Source organism: Rhipicephalus sanguineus, chromosome 1 (assembly GCF_013339695.2).
Source record: "Rhipicephalus sanguineus isolate Rsan-2018 chromosome 1, BIME_Rsan_1.4, whole genome shotgun sequence".
Taxonomy (NCBI): domain Eukaryota; kingdom Metazoa; phylum Arthropoda; class Arachnida; order Ixodida; family Ixodidae; genus Rhipicephalus; species Rhipicephalus sanguineus.
In genome coordinates, this window is record NC_051176.1 from 183,856,772 (window position 1) to 183,882,553 (window position 25,782).

Consider the following 25,782-nt stretch of genomic DNA (forward strand, 5'->3'; position numbering starts at 1 on the left):
TATGCGCTGTTCAGTCGTAAGAATCAGTCCTTTTCAAACGAGTTCGCTTTGATCAGGAAAGTTTCTAATGAAGGTGGCCAACACACGCGATGAATAAGCTTTCGATGAAAGGGGTAAAGTTCTAGTCCGTAGCAGGTTCATGCTGTTGGGTGTAGTTTTTCAATTCCTATCATGCGCATGGAGCTCAGAGAACAGGATAATATCCATGGAGGATAACTTGTCTGAGGTTTCTGGCAGTTTATTGTTAACATTTGCTCACAAACCGTTGTCTCTGCTTTCATCAGCGAATGCCGACCACTACCGTCCTGTCGAGTGACAATGAATGCGACAAAGCAAGAGATAATAATCTGCGGCCTACGATTTACTTGACTGCGCGCTCCATCTGAGAGTAACCACTGCAGACGGCAGCGGCCGCTAGGCCTTTACTGACGTTGTCAGCGTCATCTGTGGACGCAACGTAGATGACTGGAGGCATGCCCGAGCCATTGAAGCTACAGGCTAGCACCGTTGAATAGGCTCCCACGTTGTCGATAAGGAGCCAATCGTTGACGTGCACGGGCCAGAACAGCTGCTGGTCGAATATGAGGTCTCTCGGGTTGCTGGTGGCGGCCCAGAAGGTGGTCCACACATCGCGGTGCCGGCCATTGTACTCCTAGGAAGACAGCTTCTCTTTAACGGCGTTGATAAAAACGACATTATTATCAAACATTTCAATCGCAGTGAAAGAAATATAGTCACTTCGCTGCTTATGATGTTGTATTAAGTCATCCTATAGCGGTACAACTTGCTTGCAGTTCTGTCGCTTATCTATTTTTATTTATTAATATTGTATGACACTTACGAAGCCTGGAAAAGAGTGCATGGAGTTTTAAAAGTAGAACATACGTGCCAGGGGCGTAGCCAGGGGGGGGGGGCTGTTTTAGGCCCCCCTCCCCGAAAATTTTCAGTTTTGCTTGTGTATATATACACGCGCACATACAAACCCACGCACGAACATACATAAAGTATGGTTGAACCCCCCCACCCCCACCACCCCGAAAAAAATTTCTGGCTATGCCCCTGATACGTACGGCGCAACATCGTCACAAGCATTGCCTTATCTTTCTGTGTTTGAAGTGATTCTCGCTTTCAAACTGCGTACATGCTTCGGGATGGTTTGCCAGGGGATCAAAAAAGGCCACAGAACTTCCGAGAGTTGCCTGCGAATGCTTACTAGTAATAATTCTTTGGCTCAGCTATTACTTCGCCTTCACTTAGTGATTTTTCAAGCTTATGCATGCCTACTCATCGATTTTATGTTTCCCATGTACTTTCATGGAGCCTATGTGTTCCTATGGAAGGTTTTCTTTATTAATTGTTATGTTTTTTGAGAGGGACCATAAAGTTGTGAGTTACGCACATTTGAAACTTTTCAGTGTAACAAATGATGCAATTATCGATTTCATATTTATTTATTTATTTATTTATTTATTTATTTATTTATTTATTTATTTATTTATTTATTTATTTAGAAGCCCTTAGAGCTCTTGTAAAAGGCATTGGGTTAGGGGACACCACAATAATAAAGGGACATACATAATAAATACGTAATATCACAGAGGATGAAATCATATATTGCATATTCATGGCTTCATGAAGACATTTGAGGATTGCATAACAATAATTGTAGCGACAACTTTATTACTAGAGTAAGAACAAAAGAGGTAGTTCCGTGTATTATACAAAAAATACGAGAATAAGAATATTAATGAACCCATGCACGAGGCGATTACGTAGAAACATACTGGAGTGGCAACGTACAAATTAGAGAAAAAATCAGATATATTTCGTACACGAGTAGGCAGTGCGAAATCAAATACACAAGAATACAAGGAGTAAAAAGAAATAACGAACTCATAAACAGAGCTAACAAAACACGCATGACAGAAAAAAGGCGATATGCATGGTTACGCAGTGAAATGTGAAATGATGAGCTGGCGAAATTTATCAGGATTTTTTTCGGAGACAATAAAATGAGGAAGGGCATTCCACAACCGAATGATACGAGGAAGCGCCGACCACTTGAATGCTCGAGTGCTTTCGTCTACGCGAGTGAAAATGAGGTGGTTGTGTAATCTGAGTGATGTGCAAGGTGCAACCTTAAGCCGTAAAGAATATTTTCCGTCTGCATGAACGTATCGTATATACAGGGTTTTTTTAGGCCATGCACATTTTTTCAAGTAAAAAAAAAATCGCAGCTTGCACTAGTGGCGCCAGGCTGTAACCAACAGCAGAGCTAGTGTTCGACCCAGCTCTTTCGAAGTTTTTGCTAGTGATGCCAAGCTTTTGCTAGATATGCTAAGTTTTTGCCAGCAGTACTAAGTATGGTTAGCCTTGGCTATCCTTCTCCGATTTCGGCTGGTTCTCCACACTACGCCGTGTCACGTGGTTTTGGTGGGAACATGTCACGTGACTAGATGTTACATCATGTTACGTGATTTTAGTCATGTGACAAGCTGTTACGTGGTTTTGGCGGATACACTAACGTGACTAGCTGTTACGTGATGTTACGCGATTTTGAGTCATGCGGCTAGTTGTTACGTGTTTATGGCAGGAACATGGCCCGTGACTAGCTATAACGTGATGTTACGTGATCTTAGTTACGTGACTAGTTGGTGCGTGATGTTACGTGATTTTAGTCCCGTGACTAGATGTTACATGATGCTACGTGATTTTAGTCACGTGACTAGCTGTTACGGGATTTTAGTCACGTGAGTAGTTGTTACGTGGTTTATGGCGGGAACATGTCATGTGACTAGCTGTTACTTGATGTTACGCGATGTTACGTTATGTTTAGTCACGTGACTAGAAGTTACGAGGTTTTAGTCACGTACGTGACGTGATGTTAGGGGATTTTTAGTCGCGTGACTAGTTGTTACGTAACGTTACGTGATTCAGTCATGTGACTAGATGTTACGTGATGTTACGTGATTCTAGTCACGTAACTAATTGTTACGTGATGTTACGTGATTTTAGTCCCGTGACTAGTTATTAAGTGGTGTTGCGTAATTTAGTCGCGTGACTAGCTACGTGATAGTACGTGATTTTTAGCCACGTAACATACTCACCCATCACAGTTTATTGGATTCCACGGCCGGACAAATCGGCGCACGTGTCGTGGCAGCGAAGCAAAAGATGAAGAAGAGGACGACGCGAGCGCGAGCCGGTTCATTTCTGTTCGCACTACGCGGCGCAACGAAAAGCTTTAACAGCTCCGCTTTTAAAATGGTATGACAGTAAGGCGTGCTATCAACTTTAGAGTGAAGCGCTACGTCGAGACGGAAATAGTTTGCCCTTGCTAAAGTTACGTTGAAATGTCTTATTAACGAAAAGTTAACTTTTTCATTAGCAACTTGAGGGTGGTTGTTTACATGGAAAAGTGGGGGAGCGTCACAATATATGGCCTACTGATTTTTAAGAAATCCCGAAGAGTCGATACTTACTGAAGGCTTCCAGTCAAATGTTATTCTTTTGCAAGACGTATACTTTGAGATGTGAGCTATCTTTCTCTCTCTCTTTCCTCTCCACCTTTCAATCTCCCCCACCCTGTTCCCATGTGTAGGGTAGCAAACCGGTTTTCCTGAACTGGTTAACCTCCCTGCCTTTCCTTCTCTACGATTTCTTATTCTTCTAAATGCTCGTTATTGTTCATATTGTAGTTAATTCGTGCACATAGTATGCATTAAATAATATCTGATGTCCTGCTGTATGTTTGAAAGTAGATGACGTCATTTTACATCAGGATTGTCACATGTCATGGGAGCATGTGTAACTTCATCAGTCTTCATTCCATTGGCAATGCTATATAGTTGAACACGAAGGAAAAAATTAGTTGGTTGTGACCGGTTGGGACGTCTTTCTGGAATATTCATATTTGAACCAACTTTAAGGCTTCGAGGTTCGGGCACCCTTATAAATTTAAGCGGTTTCGCCCGGTACAGACTATAATTATGAATAATAAGAAACATGAAGGAGATGGAGCGCAAAGATGGACGCGTCGAATGGGCACACCGTGCCGCGGGCTGCACATTCTTTCGACGCCACTACGTAAGATGGCCGTGTTTATGAGGATGCTTTAGCTATATAATATTAAACTTCATTTACACCTATGTAATAGCGTCAGTCGCAGTCTAAAATGTTCGATGGAGCCGATTTCTTCTTTATTATGACAGAACTTGCGCATGCGTGATGCGTTAAAGTCGACGGCACTGGGCAACGTTTCGCCATAAGATCAGATAAAGTTTATTGTGCCCAACCGGTTATGAAATCGGTTCGGTGCTGCCAACCGGTTCGCGAATGGTTAAAAATTTTTATGTCTCCGAACCGGAAAGAAACCGGAGCGAGTGGAACCCGAACCCGAACCGTTATTTCTTCGGTTAGACACCCTGGTATGTATAACGTAAGGCGCGCGCAAAAGTATACGGACCACGAGATCGCGTGGCAGAATGCATCGACGCGCCATTTACCGACGCTGCGCCTGCTGTCGAGAGCACCACTGAAGCAGCGGTGCGCATGCGCGTCCCTACATATCAGATGGCCTCTCATGTCGCTCTGTCTGACGTGGTTATGGCGCTCGTAGACAAAACGTCAACTGGGTGTCGCTTTCGTTGCTCCATCTAATCTGCGCCGTTGTTTTACGAAGCGGCTGCGGGGAGGCCGGCCCAAGCGACGTGCGCGCGTCGCTTTTTACACAAGTCAATCAGCCTAACTAAGCATCGTAGAACCTAGTGAAGCCAAGCATACATGATTAAGTTTCTTAACCCAGCTCGTATTTGTCGCTTTAAGCCATGTTAAGCTTGGATGTGCCTAGTTAAGCCAAAGTAAGTGTAGCCGAAACTGATTAAACCTAGTTGAGCATGGTATCTCGTAATAAAGACAAGCACAAGTAAGTTCATTTAAGGAAACTCTAATTAAGCTTAGCCCAGCTTGCCGTTTCCTTGTTAGGCCAAGTTGACGTTACATGAGCGCAGTTGAGTCGAGTAAAGTATAGCCAAATCTAATCAAGCGTAGTTTATCATGGTTTCACCCGATATAGCCAAGCATATTAAGCATAAACAAGGCAAGCCTACTTGTGACCAATTAAGCCAAGCCGAATTCCCCATCAGCCCAATGAAGCCAAGCTCAGGAGGATTACCCTTGACCAAGCTTAGACTAATTAGGATCATTAAAGCATAATTAACGTTAAATATGGCACTAATTAAGTTTCTATAAAACGAAGCACACCCTAGATACTCGAGTTTCACGTGGCCTATTTCCTCAACGTTAATTAAACTAATTAACCTAGTTAAGCGGGGTCAGGCTCCGCAATGCGTCTTCTTTCCTCCAATTGTATGTATGGCGCCATTACTGATGAAGCACCACTACTGACGCCACTTTCACAGTCTACTACTTCAAAACTGTAATACAGACGACCTTAAGAGCTATTTGCAGTGCGTGTCAATGAAAGTTATCGTCTGCGCTCATCGCTGCCAGTGGTCACGAAGATAGGGCGTCGGGCTAAGCGTGCCAAAAATGACCACACAGTTCAATAAAGAAATTGTTCCGTCATATGCGGCTGAAGGCTTCAATATATACCTCTAATTTGTGGCTGGGAAACCCCGTCGTTCATGGGTGAAATTATCAGGCGGAACAAACTCAGACCTAAAGCGCAATCTATATACGCACTGGCGCCCAACGGACAGCTTTTTTGCCGATGGAAGCTGTCGCAAAAGGTGCACGCGCAAACTCGGGATTTAGTTGCCGTCTCCTGATGGCGCATTATTTGCTATGTTTTTGATTTTTGTAACCTAACCAAATGCATATTTTCAGACAAGAAAGGTGTACAGTATACTGACGGATCGAAACAGGACACTTTAGGGCTAAGTATCCAAGATACCTTTATTTCCACCGTCTTCAGTTCGGGTTATATCGGTGTAAATTCAACTCGAACTGGTATATGAGCAAAAAATCATCCTGAAGGACCACATTCATTGCGACGTGACGTGGTTATCTCAAGCAGTAGCGAATACCAGTCATTATACTGCAAAATTTGGTGTCTTGTTTGAATCTGGTGAGCACGGCACAGTTTTGCAGCCTGTTAGTGCTGTGTAAATTTACCCGAATAATTTATATGAGACACTTTCTCTGCCGAGAGTGTCCTATGCGGCAAAGAAGTTTCAGTACCATGTTGAGTTAGGCGTAATTAGAGAAATTATGTCACATGACACGAGTGTCGCGGGCGAGCTTGGTTCGATCTCACACAACACAGGGAAACGTAATTGAACCTTTTCCTAATTGACACTACTTAGGATTAACTGAGTTTTATTAGCTTCAGCTTGGTCAGCGGTAATGCTCCTGAGCTTGGCTGCAAGGGGCTCACAGGGAATCAGCTTCGATTGCTTGAAAATAACACGATTAATTTGATTTGCTTATTCAAAGCTAATTAGGCTCTGATTTAATTTGCAAGTGTCATGCTCAACTATGCCCAATGAGATACATATCTACATGTCTTGACATCGCTTAGTTAGGTTAATTAGTTTAATTAACGTCGAGGAAATAGGCCACGTGAAACTCGAGTATCTATAGGGTTTGCTTCGTTTAATATATACCTAATTAGTGCCATAATTAACGCTAATTAGGTTTTAATTATCCTAATTAGTCTCAGCTTGGCCAAGGGTAATCCTCCTGACAGTCACGTAGCCAGGATTTTTTTTTCGGGGGGGGGGGGCCCAAGGCCTAATTGTACGAAAGGAAGTCTTTCCATGGCAAAAATTATAAAAAAGTTGCCCTGGAATATAGAAGGCCGGACGAATTTCGGGGGGGGGGGGGAGGCTCCCCCCCCCTTTGCCTACGTGCCTGCCTCCTGAGCTTGGCTTCATTGGGCTGATGGGGAATTCGGCTTGGCTTAATTGGTCACAAGTAGGCTTGCCTTGTTTATGCTTAATATGCTCGGCTATATCGGGTGAAACCATGATAAACTACGCTTGATTAGATTTGGCTATACTTTACTCGACTCAACTGCGCTCATGTAAGGTCAACTTGGCCTAACAAGGAAACGGCAAGCTGGGCTAAGCTTAATTAGAGTTTCCTTAAGTGAACTTACTTGTGCTTGTCTTTATTACGAGATACCATGCTCAACTAGGTTTAATCAGTTTCGGCTACACTTACTTTGGCTTAACTAGGCACATCTAAGCTTAACATGGCTTAAAGCGACAAAGACGAGCTGGGTTGAGAAACTTAATCATGTATGCTTGGCTTCACTAGGTTCTACGATGCTTAGTTAGGCTGATTGACTGGTGTAAAAAGCGACGCGCGCACGTCGCTTGAGCCACCCCCCCGCAGCCGCTTCTTAAAACAACGGCGCAGATTAGACGGAGCGACGAAAGCGACACCCAGTTGACGTTTTGTCTACGAGCGCCATGACCACATCAGACAGAGCGACATGAAAGGCCATTTGATATGTAGGGACGCGCATGCGCACCGCTGCTTCAGTGGTGCTCTCGACAGCAGGCGCAGCGTCGGTAGATGGCGCGTCGATGCATTCTGCCACGCGATCCCGTGGTCCGTATACTTTTGCACGCGCCTGTACATGCATCTTCAATATAAGCAGTAAGTTTCACCACAAAACCATCATCACGAAAATCCTGTAATATCACAATCCGCTGTTAAACACCATCGAGTCGCCTGCGACTTCTAGTGCTAAAATGATCATACGAATGCCAGTGAGAGTATTCTTACCATCACCGTGATATTAAAACACGGGTATTTTGCTTTCATCTATATATACATTCGAGGCAATCATGCTCTTGTATCAGTTCTATTTTATAGTGTCCAGCGCAATAAAGCGACTTCTCGAAGTCTGACAGTCGGAAGACGTCTCGATTTCCGCCCCATGGTTGCCTACTAATATTAAATATTAACTGAGATGCTACTAGTGTCTCTTCTGTGCGGGCGGACAAGACGAAAAATACAAGTGAAAAGTCATGTTAAAGGGACAATAAAGAGAAACAATGAATTGGTTTAGATTGATTAAGTGTTTTCGGAGAACTCTTGTGTACTTTATTTCACCACCATAGGTTTATTATTACAGGAGAAAACCAAGTTCAAAGTTTGATTTTTAAATTTCGCGCCGAACTTTGTAATTCGTGACTTAAAAGACTTCAAAAAGCATTTAACGTATTTTGGAGCCACTGGCTCGACGAAATTTCCACAAACTCGTTATGTCAAGTCTCTGGCCCCTTCAGAGGACAATGTACTTCGATTTAACCGATTAGGAACTACGTAGGCCCAAGCAGGCGCCGTCAAAAATATGTGACGTCACGGCAAATGGTGCGGGAATTCCAAGGTGGCGTCGCCACCTGTATTTTCTTTTTGCGCGTTTTCTCACTTATTAAGCGTCTTCTCGCAGCAAGCGTGGTGTTTTTGGTATCGTGGAAGACTACTTTACTAACGCGAGAAAAATCGTTTTGCTCTTTAGTGTCCCTTTAAAGCCTATAGGTTTGTGGGACTTCTGGCTTCACTGTCCCACTTCATTCGTTTGATCTAATCTTGAAAGTTTGACGAGAAACATACTCACTGCTAAGGGCCGAATACTTATTCCTGTTTCTTCGCTTGCGTCTCTGGGGATACTGTTGTACTTACTTTCGTTGATAAAGACCTCTTCGTAATGTTCGCATTCAGCTGAAATTCAACAATGAATTCTGCACTATGTATCGATAATACCTCTGTAACCTGTTCTACAATATAATTATACTCGACCGTCAGGCTATATATATAGCACCTTCAAAGTTACGTTTCAATAAACTATTGATCATAAAATCGGAGAATGATGTGCGCGATGGGCTAATGTACTTAAGAAGGTGTTCGATAGTCACGCTACACTCTTGTAAACGCAAACAATGTTTGAGGAATAGTACAGAGGTAACGTACCCTTCAGGGTCGTTCCCTTGCTCCTCTTTGCTACAACTTTGGTCGCAAGAGTGAAGGCTGATGCCACCAGAAATTGTCCTGGCTCGGCAATCACTGTCAGTTCCGATGATGATGAGAAGCATTCCTTAAGTGCCGATCTGATCAGTCGGCACACCTTCGAATGTAAGAGTTAAAACAATCGAAGAATGAATCACTGGAAATACCTCGGTCTTTTTATTACATTGTTTACCAGCAATTCTTGAAGTGATGTCGTTACCACCACTGATAATGGTAGCAATAAACGCAGAAATTGCTGACATTTTGGTAATTTCTTTTCGGGAAACAGGGCACACAACATTTTTGTATAATGCCTTGTCTTTCTAAACTAGCCTTGAGGCTTGAATGATGAACCAACTGTTGAATATACTGCCTATATATCTGAAGATCCTTTGCCGATTAGGTAAATTTTACTCCAAATATTCAGTTACCTCTAAGACACAAGTTTTACATTTTGCATGTATCATCATTGCCGCGTACACTGTAAGGCAAAATTACCCCAAAGAGGAGTAACCGAGCTCAATAGGCGCTCGCGATGATCGGATAGACTGCGAAGGAGCAACCGCAGAAGGACACGTGCCTCGTACAAACCAGTTAGTCTGCAAAGGGATCCACGCGAGAGATGCAGGCCATGTGCAGAGATACGTTCCGTGCGCAAACCTTTGTCATGGGAACTAACCATCCTCCTTGCTCTTGGGTCAGTCTTCCCACTTGCGTTCGTGGTGTCGTGTTGGCGGTTGTGTCGCGCTCGGAGAGTTCGACGATCTAGGAACTACGCCGCGGTGCCTTAGACATACACGTATGCGTGGATGAGCGTGTGGTGCTGCTTTTACGCTTCGCCGCACCCATGAAGTCTGGAGCTGGTCACGACACGTCGCGATGCCGCGCTATATACCTCCGGCGTATAGTAACGGTACTGCGTCGCCACCGGTTGGGAATGGCGGCCGAGAAGACGGTAGCCCTATCGGATCCACGATTTCAATCCGACTCTGGGCATAAATCGGCGCTGGATCCTTTCACAGGTAAGTGATCACTCTTTATTCTGCCGTACCAATCGCGTGCGCGAAATTGATCACGATTACCGGTAGCTGACTTGATCGTGTTGTATATCGGGCGCACGAAATGTACCGCGAGGGCCGGCTTTGGGCGTTTGCTCGCCTATGCTTTGTAACCGCCTGGAAATTGGCCGCCATTGCCGTCGGCCGCCCGGACGCTCGCTCATTGAGGATTCGCAGCGGTCATGAGCTGCGGGCTCGCGATATTGGGCAGAGGCCTCCCCGCTACGCTGCGACTCGTCCAAACGCATTGCGGTGGCCGGCAGCGAGCTCGGTTGTATATGTCGCGCGCTTGAAGTGAACCGGCATGGGCTAGCGGGGGGATTTAGTGAGCCGACTTTAGGTGTCCTTCGGAATTCTGTGGAAATTCGTCGCCATTACCGTCGGCTTCCCCGTCGCTCGCTCGCAAGCAGCTCGGCGCCGTTCGTGGCGGCGGCCCCGCGTTCGTTCGCTCTTCTGTTCGAGGTTCACTGGCGGCAGCGGCGGCTGACGGGCTTGCTCGAGCTGCACGACGCCGCTCGCAGAAAACTCGCTGACTCGTTGGCGGCACGGTGGTTTTGCGGCGTCTCGGCGTGATGGCTGCGGCTACTGTATTTGAGCTGTTGCGCTATGTGGCTCGAAATGCGTCTTTAATGATGTATGACATCACGGTGAACTTATTTGCATGCCATATTTTAGATGTGTTTTCATTTCACCTTGAACGTATTTGCCATGTGCCTGCGTCTTCATCCTGTCTTTCACGTATGGCCAACTATTCGCAATCTTTTTGTGCTTTGCGGATGCAGCCGTTGTCCACAACGTGCAGAATGCCGTGTGCGCTGGCGCGGCGCGCGCAATGCCTGTCATCTATCGCTTTCGTTAGAGCAGCTTCACAAAAAGGACGGTACGAGATATGACAACGCGGCTGGACCTGTATTGGACATTTTACATTGAATTCAATGAAAAGAAGCAGAAACTTCATATGTAAGGAGCATAATAAAACATTTCATTGTCTCTCTTTTGTCTTTCATTGTCGCATTGACTGCGAAAGTAGTGATACACGCATGACTAAATATTTTTTCGCGTGTTCTTTTCCCCGCCATTTGTTGCTCACCGCGGAAACACGCCAAATAACTATTAAGCCTTGTGGAGAGTAACTCTAGAAAATCATCCCTGGGGATTAACGGATCATTTGAACTGGGGATAAAAAGTTCAACCGTTCTTCCGGCGAGGTGCAACTGTAGGTACCAACGGTTGCCCGGTAAGGTGTAAATGTGAGGACTAAATGTTAGTCCATTGAGGTGATCTGTGGGGACTAACAGTTAGCTGCATGGGGACTAACTGTTAGACCTGGTGCCGTCAGTTCTTAAAGGGATTAATGGTTGTGACAGCCTCATGGGTCCCCAAAGGCACGAACCACAGACCTTTTTCACACCTTTTTGCCTTAGAAGGTAGAACGTTTATGACAACAGTCACTTAGGAAAGCAGATGCTGCTGTTTTTTTGAGTTAGAAAATATATGACTTACCCCTCTTGTGAGGTGCAATGTTTAGTAATCCTGTTATTGTTATACTTGCATTGCCCGTTAGGATTATGTGTAAGCTCTACATGCCACTAGTACTGGCCACTCCAGTAACACTTTTATCAGATGAGGTATAAAAATGCTCTAAGAATACATAATTACAAATTGACAGCCACGTTTGCATCTATAGTGCTTTTTGCAACGTCGTCTAATTTCCTAAGGCATTTATGTCACTTCTCTATTACCCTAACATATTGCTTTGTAATAAATAGGTCATGATATTCTCACCTGCACGAACTCTTCATTATTTTGTGAAGTTATCAGAAATCCTCCACCAATGTTAAGAACTGTCATGGAAAAACCCATCTTCAGTCCTAAGTCGAACACTGAGCGGGCATTCCTAAGTGTGAGTAAAAATGCTTCGTCGGTAACGGAAATCACGCCCATGTCAAACCTGCAAGTGCCAAGAGGGAATTAATCTCGTGTCCTCCTACACAACCATAGGAGAAAAAGGAATTGGGTACATAAAAAAACAGAGCCTCAAGCGTCTGTGACATATAGAAACGTGAGCTGTTTCTGTAGGATGCCGCGTTTTTTGTCACTCGCCACAAAGGTACCGAAGCAGGAACACATTGAGGAAGCAGCTTTACGCGCGTTCCTGCACCAAAACATATTAATAATACTTTTTTGTTGTATGAAACCTCTTCCACATTGCATGATTTTCATAAAAAAGTGGTGCTAGTTGGATTGCTTCAGAGTTGTTTCATTCCAACACGCGGCAGAAGCGCGTCTCGGCAGACCCAAAAGTTGGACCAAAATTTCGCCTTCCATAACGCCGCCACAAAATTGAGTGCAGAAGGGGAAGACTGAAGCATCTCGTGAACCGACGCCTAAATTTGTGAATTGGCTGAGCGGTTCGGAAAGCTGGAACGGAATTCTTTCATAAGGCTAACGTAAGTTTGCTGGCTTGAATAAGGCACGCGATGCATTGCATACACTTTCTTTCGTTGTAAATATGTTGAACTCGCTAACTAGTCATACACGGGCATCCGCAATGCTATCATTTTCGAGTATGCACCGCTGCACATATATCTCGAATGTGGGTGCAGTGGGCAGCTAGCGCATGTTTGCACTGTCTTGTAGAGGTCGCTGGTTGGGCCCTATTTTCGCCTCAGCAAACAATGACAGGCCACTGCAGATTGCGCTGACCTCGGTGTAGAAAAAGTACATGTTGCAGTGAGCGAAAGGTCACGCGAGTCAACAAGGAACGCCTTCGCTCTGCATTTTGTCGATTACTGATGCTCTCCTTGCGTCGAGCGTTATCTTTGATAAGAGGGAGGCAAGAGAGACAGTTTAGCAGCCAGAAGGGCGTCTAGCAGGCGACCATGCTGCCCATCTGGTGCTGCTCTGTTTTGACAATTTTTCTCGAATTAGCGTCTTACTGGCACTATGAAGTTTCATACTAAAATTGCTAGATGGAGCTTTGGCGCTGCCACAGTTCAGATGCAATTGGAACGACGCGTAGTACATGGATATGGCTGATACCCGTGATTGTAGGTTAAGAAATTCTTGAGCCGTTGTTTAAGTATGCTATGCATCCGCTTTTAATGGGTCACATTTCGAAGCAACCCTAGTTTTATAAGCTTTGAAGGCTTTGGGTACATGCGAAAATTCTGTCAATTCTCCCGCCTGTATCACACCATTTTGTTAAGAACGATAAGTTTGCTAAGTCTTAAAGCCAGCTTGAAGGTGTGAGATGGAAGGTAATATAAGTACTACCCATCATTCTCATGCTGGCTGAACCGCCATGTTTGCTGCTTCCGCATGTATGCATTAGAGATCGAGTTCCCACTCGTCAGTTTTGTAGGGAAAACTCTGTGGGCAGCGTTAGTCGTTGGAAACGAATTTCACAGGCCACTCACCCCCCACGCTAGACATGCGCTGTGGAATGTATACAGCAGGCGTCAAAAGTATACAAAGCGCGGTATCTGAGACGACTTCAGATTTCAGAGCATTCGGGCTCATAGCTCGTAAAACCGTACAATGCTCTATGTTCTTCGCGTCAGTGTAGTGCTGGCTGTACTTGCTGTATATCCAGGCTGCGTATACTCAATCAGCGCTTTCTTCAGCGATTTGTAGACATTGGATGCCTGCTTTACAACGAGGACCTAATACGCAAATGCCGTTTACCTTAAAAAGAAAGCCTTCGTTGTCGTATAAGGCAGCCTGTTAATTTGGAAGGATATCTTTCACTAAGGTGTCCTTAGAGATGATCCATTTGTTGCCGCCTTTTTGCAATGGCGGCCCATATTGCTACTCGTCCAGTTCTTGAAGTGAGCTGTCATGAGGTATCGCTTATGCAGGTACACTTCCTGCATCCTTGCAGTCGCTATCTGCCTACATTTATCTTTCTACTCTCCCTTGCCCCCATTGTATGTTAGTAAATATGACACTCGCCTTGTCGACCTCGTGGCCTCTCCGCTTGTCTTCCCCCTGTCCCTCTCGAAGTCGCGAACGACAGTCGTGATATAAAAGTTATGGCGAGTTGTTTTGAAGAAATCTGCTTACGCACTCAGAAATGCTTACAAAAAGTAGAATCTCGACGAATTTGCGACTTAAATCTGTCGACTCAACGCAACTTCAGAACCCAGAATCCAGTTCACATTGTACATTTGCTCAGCGATGAGACATTATTTTAATCAGTGCTCGATGCTATATCAGAATAGGGACCATTATAGTGTTAATTTCACTCGCTCCAATTCATTTCCTGTCTTGGATTTATAACGGTGTACAGAGAATGAAAGAGAGATACATAGCGGGACAGTGGGACCCTTTATGTTCCTGTCTCGAGTGTCCTGTTTGAGATCCTACCATGAAGCTCAAATTTGCAGGTTGTCATTTCTTATCACATATTGCTCATGATGTGCTGATACTAGTGATATAGCACATGGCGCTGTTCGGACCACTGCCAGGGCGCGGAAAGCAAACAAATATTGATATAGAATATTGTTACCTTATCTTAGCCAGCCGAGATTTCTAATTGAGGTAATATGTAATGAGCAGCCAGAGACAAGGGAAAGTTGTCCTAACACCGCTGGCTAAAATGAAACTTTCTGGTGCATGCTGGTACACTCACGAAACGCCGACGATGTTCAGCTGATTTTCCTTCGCAATGTGCATAAGCTGCTCAGCTTCCTCTAAGGAACATCCAAACTGATCATTGAGAAACGCCTGCTTTGAGGACTCGTGCACAGCAATACGCAGGAGCAACCTGAAATTCATATCACAGATTACCATCGCTTTATTAAGGTGCCCATAGTTTGGGATAAGCTAACAGGCTGTTGGAATGAACCGTATATAGCGCCCAAAGTAAACTGTCTGATAATATACAGTACCCCAGCATGCAGAATAGATCTCAGCATGCTGTTTAACATACAGGGTGTTTAGAGAAATGTGTCCGAAAATCCTCTAAAATCAGGGAAATGCGATATTTGCTCACTGCCTTTACAATTGCTACTTCTGTAGCGACAGACATCTTAAGATGGTTAACGGCATCATTTGGGGCAGTAATTAAGAAAGTTATAATAATTAATGTTTTAATTATGGAGTTAGGCGGTTATGTCAAATGGGAGAATTGAATTTATTTATGCGAAGAACCCTTCGCAGCTTTGAGATAAAGAAAAAGCGGCCTCTATTATTTATTGCAGCGTAATGAAATTCAACCAATTTCAACGGCGAAACCGAAACAGAAGCACCGATGAGCGCAACAAGCAGACGACCAGATGACTGCTCAAGACAACGAGTACAGAGGTGTAGTTCTTCAGCGTTCGTCAATGTATGTGCGCCATGCGTGCTATAATTGCAAGCGCAGCCCGCACACCAGCACAACAAAGTCGGTTGATGCTCGATATAACGACGCTCACTCATTCTGGACGTCTCAGAAGAATATGGCAGTTGAGCGCGTTTCGGTTTCGGTTTCGCCGCTGCATTTGGTTCAATTTCATTACATCGCAATTATTACTAGAGGGCGCTTTTTTGAAACCACCAAGCTGTAATGGGTTCTTCGTATGAAGGACTTCAATTCTCCCATTTGACTTAACCACCTACCTCCACTGATTAAAAAGTTAATTAATCTAACTTTCATACTCAGTGTTGCAAATGATGTCTTTAGCTATCTTAAGATGCCTGCGGCTACAAAAGAAGCAATTGTGAAGGCGTCGAACAAATATAACATCTTCCTGATTTTTGAGTATTCTCGTACACATTTCTTGAAACACCTTGTTTAATCACGCCTTTGTTCAGTGGGCGCACAGCAAATAAAAGCCTATGTTGCGATAATAAATGGTTGTGACACTTCTAGGTCTGTGAAACGGAACAACGGAGTAAGAGAGGGTGAAAGACTTGACGTGCTGCACCGGAAGTGCAATGAAACATGCTATATGGGTGAAAACGGATCCAGTGAGATGTAATTGGTAGTGCTTGCATTGCTAGTCTTCAGGGCTTCATCTATTTACACCTTAAATTTTCCGTAGAAATGACGTTCAATATTTCAGAATATGTACAACTCGTAAACTTTGACCTAATGAACAAAATACAGTACATGAGCCTGGAGTTACTTCTATCTCTTTCTGCAACTTGGAAGTAAGTCGGTTAGGCGGAAAGGTATTTCCACTCGAAGATTTAACTATTGCTCCTACTTCAGCCGACTAATTCTCTCGTGCTTCTAAACTGACCTTCGAACAAGATACCACTGATGAAAGTGGCGTCACAGATGATGATATTGATTGTAAGCAGTGTCAGTTGATTCTAAAAAGCACGGTATTCTCTTATGCTTAATCGCTTTTACTTCCTGGATTATCCAACATACTTTTCTGCACGAGAGTTCTAGGTAGCCTGCATCACAGTATCTTAAGGGGGTATGGTAGGGTACACCGACCAAAAAACCATTATTTTATTTCATTACTGAAAAATAATACACACGCTGAGGAGCACAACCGTGCATTGGCGAGTGCGTAGGAGTGCTCCAAGCCATTTAAATGGCGCAAAAGACCGCGCATCCGTCAGAAGGCGCGCGCCCTTTTCCATCATTGTTTATGGGTGTATGTATTTTTTTTATAATAACTATGGCTAGATCGATTGACTAGATTAACTTCCTAGCATTTTCGTACATTTGGATTGCAAATTTTTCCACCAAAATGCTTTTGTGTCGTAGTCACTGCTGTACGATGCGAGCACGTTCCGCACGTGCTTTTAAACATAAATGCGTGTTTTTCTTACAATCGATTTTTTGAAAATTTTTTAAACCTGATGTACCTTTTCTGGAAATTTATCCTGCCGATCACGCTGAAATTTTCTCAGATACCTAAATTCCTTCCAAATAGTCTGAATCTAAAACTTAAAAAAAAAACAGTTTTAAGCCAGCCACTATTAAGAAAAATAATTATTTGCAAAGTCTGTCTCACGGCATGTGACAGGTAAGGACAAAATGTTTTCTTGTGAAATAAATGTAGCAGCCCGTTCTGATAGGTAGGGATTAATACCAATATCATGTGAAATAAGCGTGCCAAATTTGCACGGTCATACTGTTTTTCATTTCTGAGAAAAGGTACATTTAATTTTGTACGCCTGTTGGAAATTTGGTACGCAATAAGAAATCAGGAAGAAAAGCTACAGAGTCCAAATTGCATGGAGTAAAGGCCACAAGCTTTCTTAATGAGCACAGAAAATTTCACAAGAGAATATGGAACAGTTCTTGAGATATAAAGCTGAAACCAGGACAACTCATTTACCCTACCATACCTCCTTAAGGTTCTTTTTTGATGTGTGACTATATTCCGACAAGACGCCTGTGTAAGCAATTTGCGTTCACAGTGACGATTGCTGCTTCTAAGACAATCCTTCCCTTATGTTTTGAACGTGCCACCCTGAACGGCCTGCCTTAAATGAACAGCTTTCTATTCCACACAGTCCGCTATGCCGTGCACGTAGTCGCGTAGTCCCATAATATTTTTTCTATCTTGTGGGGCTTTTTCGCCGCAAAAAATAAACACGTAGACGGAAACGTTCATTTTTGCACATCTGACAATTACCCACTGAGTGATGAACTGACCATGATGAAATTGCAACAACAATTAAAGTAAGATCGTTACCTTCAGCTAGCTAATTGAACCTGAGGGAATGAATAGCATAGCGGTTTTTTAACTGGACTTCGAACAAGATTCACTGGTTGTAATTCGCGCAGGATTTCCTGTCCTTTTTAAAAGCATTGTGACGGCCTGCGTAATAAAGGTGATCCTTAGTACACTACAAGGCTAGAACAAAATGCGGGCCACGGGACCGAGCTTACCTTGCTTTGTCATCTCTGATCCTTTTCATATCAGTTGCCGAGTCGGAGCACATGAGATGCACTCCACATTTTTCAGCGTAGTTCAGATGCGAAGGGCATTTCGTCATGCTGTCGTACAGAATGCGGTTCTCTTTGACACCCATCTCCAGCAAAGTTCGCATTTCATGCTATTAGAAAGCAATCAAGACGAAGCCCGTTTAGATTTCACGTAGATAATTGTACTAACAAAACTCAAACATCACGTCACTTATCCTTCTCAGAATGCCAGGCATCTCCAATGAGTTGGTGGTATAACTTTTTTTTTTTCGCTCTATTTTTCGCACGGTGTTTCTTCTCTTTTGAAGCACAAGCTCTAACTCCAGATTAGCTGAAATTGAACGAGTGGCAACCTTGAACGAAAATTATTTTGCACGATGAGCTCAGTGTTAACGGGACACTAAAGAGAAAAAACATTTTTTCCTATATTATACTCTTTCACAATTCCAAAATCGCCACGCTTGCCGCGATGAGGCGCTTGGTAAGCGAGAAAACATGCCAAAAGAAAATGCGGGTGGCAACGCCACCTTGAAATTCCCACACCAAACACCATCGCGTCATGGACTTTGACGGCGCCTACTAGGTCCTACGTAGTTTCTAATCGGTAAAAATGAATTACATGGTCCCTCTAGGAGGCCATAGGCTTAACATACTAAGGTTTAGGAAATTTCGTTGAGCCAATGTCGCCAAAATACGAAAAAATACGCTTTGAAATCCGTGATGTCACGCGCGGAGATTACGGCCCGAAATTTAAAAAAGAAACTTTTACCTTGATTTTCTTCTGTATTAATAAACCTATGATGACGAAATTCATGACAGTAAGAGTTCTCAGAGTATAATTTATCAATCTGAACCGATTCATTGTTTCCATTTAGTGTTCCTTTAGGAAAACACGTTTGCACTTAGCACTTTCTTTCTTATGGTATATTGTGACGTGACTAGCGTTAATTTGAGACTTCATCTATTTCCATTAGCCTTTCAGTACCATTAGCAAATAAACAATATAGCCACTTCCACGAAATCCCTTGAATGCCACCGCTGTTGGAAAACCTATCTAGAGAATAATAGTGATCATGCTAATGCCACGCGTTGTCTCTCTCTTCTTATTCAGTTGAAAGCCTTAAACGGCTCAGGGGAACGGTCAAAAAAGTCACATGGACAACAGCGCCTTGTGGAACGAGGCACGCTAACTGCGCCTTCTCTTCGCTTTCGCGGCGTTTGCTTGATTAAAGAAGAAGAAAAAAAAGAAAAAGTGGCGGCCTAAAGTCACATGACCACCTGTATGCCTCCTGGCTAGAAGCGCTCGAGATGCGCATTGATTTATTCTGTGAGGCATTCGCATGACACAAAAAAGAATATATATATATATATATATATATATATATATATATATATATATATATATATATATATATATATATATATATATAATATATATATATATATATATATATATATATATATATGAAAGCGACGTGCACGGATGCCACACCGGATGCATTTCGCCATCTTGTCCTCTTAGGCGAATACATAAGGGATCCTGTGAGTCACATTACTATGAAGCATCGTTTACTGCCAAGAATAACAGCGCAACCCCGCCGCGGTTCTCTAGCGGTTATGGCGCTCTACTGCTCACCCGACGGTCGCGGGATCGAATCCCAGCCGCCCCGCCACGGTGGTCTAATGGTTATGGCGCTCGACTGCTGACCCGAAGGTCGCGGGATCGAATCCCGGCTGCGGCGGCTGCATTTTCGATGGAAGCGAAAATGTTTGAGGCCCGTGTACTTATATTTACGTGCACGTTAAAGAACCCCAGGTGGTCGAAATTTCCGGAGCCCTCCACTACGGCGTCTCTCATAGTCATATCGTGGTTTTGGGACGTTAAACCCCAGATATTATTATTATTATTATTATTATTATCGAATCCCAGCCGTGGCGGCCGCATTTCAAAGGCGGCGAAATGCTAGAGACCTGTGCACTTGGATTTAGGTGCACGTTAAAGAACGCCAGGTGGTCAAAATTTCCGGAGCCCTCCATTGCGGCATCCCTCATAATAATATCGGGGTTCGGGGGCGTAAAACCCCAACAAATAACTTAAATTTATGTACGTTTATATTATGTTATCGCGTTAAAAACACCGAACAAACATTAATATTAGCACTTCCGGTCTCACCGACAGCTCGTCTGCTCGTAGTTGCTGGTTTCCGTTTTTCTTCGCCATGCGCAGTGCCGAAAAACGTGAATATTTCTGTGCTTTTGACCATCGCGCGTTGCCGTTGAGAGTGGCAGCCGTTCGAGTGTTGCCTCGTCAGCTGAGAACTGCATCGTCGGCACGTTCTCACGACCGACCGAGGCACGAGCGCAGCGTGTCCTCCGATAACATGCTGGCGTCCGGTAATGGCGGCGCTTCGGGGTCGTCCTGCCAGTGCCGTCTTACGAGCGGTGTATCGGAGTATGGGCCGAAACCGATCTCAGCTGTCCATTCGTTCCAAACGAGCGCGCACGTTTGCTTCCATGGTTGGCAGAGTGATGAAAAACACTAACGGCGTTCGAGGTGCACACCCAACATTACCAAACCGACGCGCAGTTTTTTCAAGCACGCACGATACACATAATTTAAGAATAGCAATGCAAACGGATGAAATGTTTCGAAATTACTCGTCCTAATTGTCGTAGGGTAAAGCTATGGGCCGCAGTGCTGTCGCCACGTTAGACGCGTTATATAGGCGACGGTCGGCGGAACGCATTAAAATGTACATGGCGCCACTCCGCTGCGAGCGATTTCGGTCAGTTGCCTGTTAATGAACGCACTGGCTACAGTGGCCATGCACTGCGTTCCAAAGGTATATTGTCGCGAAAACAGGCAGAATGTTCCTTTTACGCTAGAGAATAGCCAGACCTTTCATTCAGCAGGAGAGTGGCACTCGCACCACGGACCCGGCAAGGCAGAAGATCGCCGCCAGCCGGGCTGGCAGCGTCATGGACTTATTAGACATGCACGTCTGAGTGTGATGGGGTCGCGCGGGGACCCACTACTACTATCTGGGGTTTAACGTCCCAAAACCATGGTATGATTATAAGAGACGCCGTAGTGGAGGGCTCCGGAAATTTCGACCACCTGGGGTTCTTTAACGTGCACCTAAATCTAAGTACACAGGCCTCAATCATTTCCGCCTCCATCGAAAATTTCAGCCGCCGCGGCCGGGATTCGATCCCGCGACCTTCGGGTCAGCAGTCGAGCGCCATAACCACTAGACCACCGCGGCGGGGCGCGCGGGGACCCAGGGCGCGACGTCAACCGGTTCCTACATAGCCTCAATGCCATAGAACCGGCTATAGAATTTACTGCGGAACTCGAACAAAACAGCAAGCTGCCTTTTCTCGACGTACTTGTGCGTCGTTCCAACGGCGCCGTGTCCTTCTCTGTTTACAGGAAATGGACCCATACTCGTCGCTATCTCGACTTTGCGTCCTGCCACCCTATCCGACACAAGACATCTGACGTGTCGTCATTGATTAAGCGTTTCGAAATTCGTATCGAAATTTACACCGCAAATACAATTTCATTAAAACTGGTATATCGAATTATCCGTTCTATCGAACTAATTCCAGTTTTCTTGCGAGTTCGATATATGCGAGTTAGACTGTATTCTGTTTTAATGAGAAGCCCAACGGTCTGCGCGAGGTTGTACGTAGTGGCTTAAGGAGTAAAGTGTCAAAATTCGGTGTTCATACCTTGGACCCACACGCAAAATTTACTCCGCTTGAGCTGAGAGCGCGCAGCACAACTGAATCTGAGCAGCATCTGACACCTGACAAGCAAGAAGAAAGCATCCTTAGTGTTCTGTTTGCAGGGGACTGGTCTAGTTGAAATAGAGGAATTATACAGCGTTGATAAAGCCGGCATTAACTCGCAAATTGCAAGACTGCTCGCTCTGAAAATCGATCTGTGGATTCCTCGCAGCATGAGCTGTTGCTCTGTGATCTCTAAGCCAGAGCGCTTTTGCTCAAGCACACAGCGTTTCCTTGTGGTTCTTGATTAGCCAATGTCTTCTCTTACTTTTACAACGCTTCACACCCGACATTGCTAGGGGCTTTAAATAACAAAATTAGCCTTATGAAAAAAGTACTTGCAAGTGAACATCGAAGGTGTACGGACCGTAAGTCTATGAGGCTTGCTTTCTCGAAAGGAATTCATAAAGTTTAGGCTTAGAAATTTCTTACCTGACGACCCTGTTGGGATCTCCGCCCACAATCCACGTAGTAACAAAGGAATTAATATCTTTTAATTGAACTGCTTCCTCTTTACGGTTCTTCACTGGTATGTACACTGCGCACAGATTATATTACCTGCCGATACCCGAGGATTGTTAAATGTGAAATAGTATTGATGCATGGAGGCCACAGCTTGTGCACACGAGCCCTAACACTGCTTTTCCGGATTTGATCTGAACAGACTTTTAGCAAAGAACACCCTACCTCACTATTTCTCGCATATTCATTTTCGCGAAAAGCTTTCAAGATGCTTTCCCCGAGTTGACGCAGTATAAGAACATGCGACAGCACTTACTCGCGCTGTCGCATGTTCTCTAATTATCATTCACTTAATTGGCACAATTTCATCTCATAAGAGCAGCGAACAATGTCCAAATGTTCCTCCACAAAATAATGACTCATCTTTTTAGTGTCCAACGTTTTTCAAAGAAATGGTTGGCTGTGTTAAGCTTGGTGTGAGAAGGGCTAACATCCGGAGCGATGAGGACGTTATTTCGTTTTACAACGCACACACTGAAATGAGAACATGGTCAGCGATGCCCTTTGTGTCTGATGACATATCTTAGCTTCTCGGACCACTGCAGTGTTCGAATCAACGACAGCTGTAGCCGTCATTTGTGAGAGTACAATAAGATACTTGTGAAGATATCGTGATTCTAAGTTCATCCTGTCACGTACACCAGCTGATTCCCGTTTAAATCTATTGCAGCCTACCAGGTACCGTTAAGTGGGCAGGTGCCTGTCTTTAGTGGCTTAGCGATTCTTGAATAACAGTGTTACACGACCGATGGCGAAATTTGAATCAAGGTCGTTCCCTGCGCTAGCATGATATTCAACCCAATTAGACCACGCGCACGCATGACCACGAAGTTATAACGGCGATACGATTATCCTTCCGCGCGCAAGCTAACCCTTTAAGAAAGCAGGCGCACACGTCGCTTAGTATAGGCTCATAAACGTGCCAAATTATTTCTGTGCCTGTAGGTAACATGTAAGTAGTACTTGTTGAAGTGCTCTTGCTTTTTTAAATTCTTTATTCTTGCCTGAATTGTGTATTCGGGATATTGTAATAGCCATCTCCAAAAGGGCCTGCTTTCCCATTATAAATAAATAAATAAATAAATAAATAAATAAATAAATAAATAAATAAATAAATAAATAAATAAATTCGCGCAGTTAGCTTAAAAGATGGAACAAATGAAACAACAACGAAGCGTGGCTGCGTCGACTTTCAGTGCGCATTAGTTCAATTACAATTCTGTTCTAAATTGAAGGTACATGCACGAATATCATGAATGTTGGCTTACTCACAGTAATACGGCTGTATCTCTGGTAGCTCTTGCTGCCAGAGAGAGACTCTGTGCTTAATATTTCGTATGTCACAAAGGAAGAAAGCTTCATCTTCGTATATCTGGAAAGAATCGCAGTCATGATGGTGCACGACGTGCAGTACGTGTGCGGCTGTATGCGTTCAGAACAGATGAACAGCTCAGAGCGAAATAATGTTAGCGCAAAATAGTCTTATAGGTAAAGAAGCAGACAGCTTTTTGCGATAGGGCTGTTGTATCCTCAGATAGCGTAAGGCAGGCAGGTAAAACCACCACCGGTCTGCCCATTCTTTATTGCAATCATGCGTGTTCTCCTGGAAAGTATCACCAATCGTGTGCGAGCTAAACTTGGCGCCGTAAAGGCAAATCTCCCTGTTAGACCAAATAAACGAGTCCTTGATAATGAAATGACACGTATATTTTTTTTCTTCGGTATATGATTGGAAGAAAATGAAACATCCGTCATCGGTGAACATCCCACCCATTATCTCCGTATACTGCAGCGATTTGTATATGCACTAAGGCATCGCAACGGCTGCCATTCATGTCTTCTATCCCTTTACTCATCGCCATGGCTCTATCATAAACATATTTAACCTTTTACAGAAACACGTCGACTAGATTTCACGTTCTTCACTGTCCTCTCGACTAATTCTTGACCATTTCCTTTTGCTTAAGACCCCTAAAGCACTATCTTTTTAGAGGTATTTACTTCACACTATGCACTTAATGCGACACCACACCACACAACTTTATTGCTTCGTCAACAGAACATAAAACGAAAAAAAAAAGTGTTTCACTGATTCAGTCGCGGTTACCGTATTTCAATAGTTACGGAGAGTAAAATATGGAGAACAATGATGTTAGTGACTCTTCTTTGTACTGCACGTACAATGATCTCAACAAGCCATCACATTTTCAATGAAGATAATTAATCGAAAAGAAACACCTTAACGAGTGCCTCGCTTTGATGCATTATGCACCTTGTACCTTGCACATCGCTTTCTAGAGAAAAAAGCGTCGCTGCGTAGACGCTTAAGGTCGTTTGTTCTCTCTTCAGATGTTTGTTTGCCGCGTTTTGGACTCACTGAATAACATACTGAATGTGACGCGCAGGTAAACATGTCTTCGTTCAGAAGACGACACACGTCTGTGAGAAACGTACCTTGCGCTCAATTACTGTTCGCGCAACATCCTCGACATCCTCGTCAACGAACAGCAGTGGAATTCCACTTTCACCTTTGCACATCCCCATCTGAAGTGTAAAGACTGACTTAGACAGAACACTTTCTCAGCTGAGCTACTGAAGACAACCAAACTCCTCTGAAGTTGATTACTTACATCGAACTGAAGGCACAGAACTCGTCGGCGGCTTTTGGAAGCTCGAAGAAGCTGGAAAGTTGAAAGGCGCCGACAAGCTCTTATAGACAGAGTAACGAAAGAAAAAAAAAAACATGTATTTGTATCCTTGCTTTATCTTATCGAAGCACTCAAACGTAAACAGCCTTGCCGGTAACTTATTGGGGTCAACCAGGCACTCGCAAAGATACTCGCAAAGGCTGTTACAGTGCGCTGGTGAAGAGGAAGTCAGTGGAAACCTAAACCTAAGCGTACACTTCCGAAACGTTTGGTTGCGAAGTCATTGAAAACGCAGCAAACCATATTGAAAGTCTTTTGGGGCGTTCAACGAAAAATTGTTCGGAGTTTGATGGACAAGCTTTAAAAATATGTCTATTACATTTTGTTTAGATCCGTTTGGGCCATTGAAATTCAAGATGTTTCCTTATCGAGTTGGCTCGGGAAAACCTGTTCGTATACTATCGTATTTGCACTTTTCTGTGTTGAAAACACGAATGCCGAATTCTTTCTTTCTCTAACTTTTTCCTTACAGCTGTGGGCTGTTTGCGAGATACATCCACTGCCAGAGGAAATTAGATACGGTATGTTATAAAGACCAGGAAGCTGTATCACTGGAAACGATTACAATCTGAGATGCACTTATTGGGCGGGCTTAGTCGACCCGCTTGAACACGACCCATGCCGTACTAGAATCGGCGCCGACACACTTCTTAGGCTGCTTCCGCTCGGCTCTTATGCCGACGGGAACCTTGCTCGGCGATGCGATCTCCCCTTGCCGGTCCGAAATTGCGTCGCCGAACGCGCGGGTCTGTGGGTCGCTTTTCTTCAGCGTCTCTTGGCGAGAACTTGTTCATGACCTATAGTTGGTACTTGCGACATGACCTAATTGCCGCTAAAATGA

The 25,782-nt window shown here is 44.1% G+C and overlaps 1 protein-coding gene across 1 annotated transcript; it reads right to left on the reverse strand.

Moving 5' to 3' along the window:
• Positions 1–24,949, reverse strand: LOC119403606 (uncharacterized). The gene is made up of 10 exons (XM_037670533.2): positions 24,864–24,949; positions 24,688–24,777; positions 23,506–23,605; positions 21,655–21,731; positions 17,884–18,050; positions 14,674–14,808; positions 11,826–11,991; positions 8,947–9,100; positions 8,594–8,697; positions 1–652 (listed from the first exon to the last, which is right to left on the reverse strand). The coding sequence occupies exons 2-10, from the start codon at positions 24,775–24,777 to the stop codon at positions 362–364; spliced, it is 1,284 nt and encodes a 427-aa protein (XP_037526461.1). The 5' UTR covers positions 24,864–24,949; the 3' UTR covers positions 1–361.
• Positions 24,950–25,782: the final 833 nt, after the last annotated feature.

What these genes read in the sequence shown, in the direction of transcription:
- LOC119403606 (XM_037670533.2), bottom strand. Translation starts at nt 24,777, where the DNA reads ATGGGGATGTGCAAAGGTGAAAGTGGAATTCCACTGCTGTTCGTTGAC. An exon ending in GAACAGTAATTGAGCGCAAG is followed by an intron (nt 23,606 to 24,687) that starts GTACGTTTCTCA and finishes GATTCTTTCCAG; the next exon opens with ATATACGAAGATGAAGCTTT. An exon ending in ATTTTGCGTGTGGGTCCAAG is followed by an intron (nt 18,051 to 21,654) that starts GTATGAACACCG and finishes GCTTTCTAATAG; the next exon opens with CATGAAATGCGAACTTTGCT.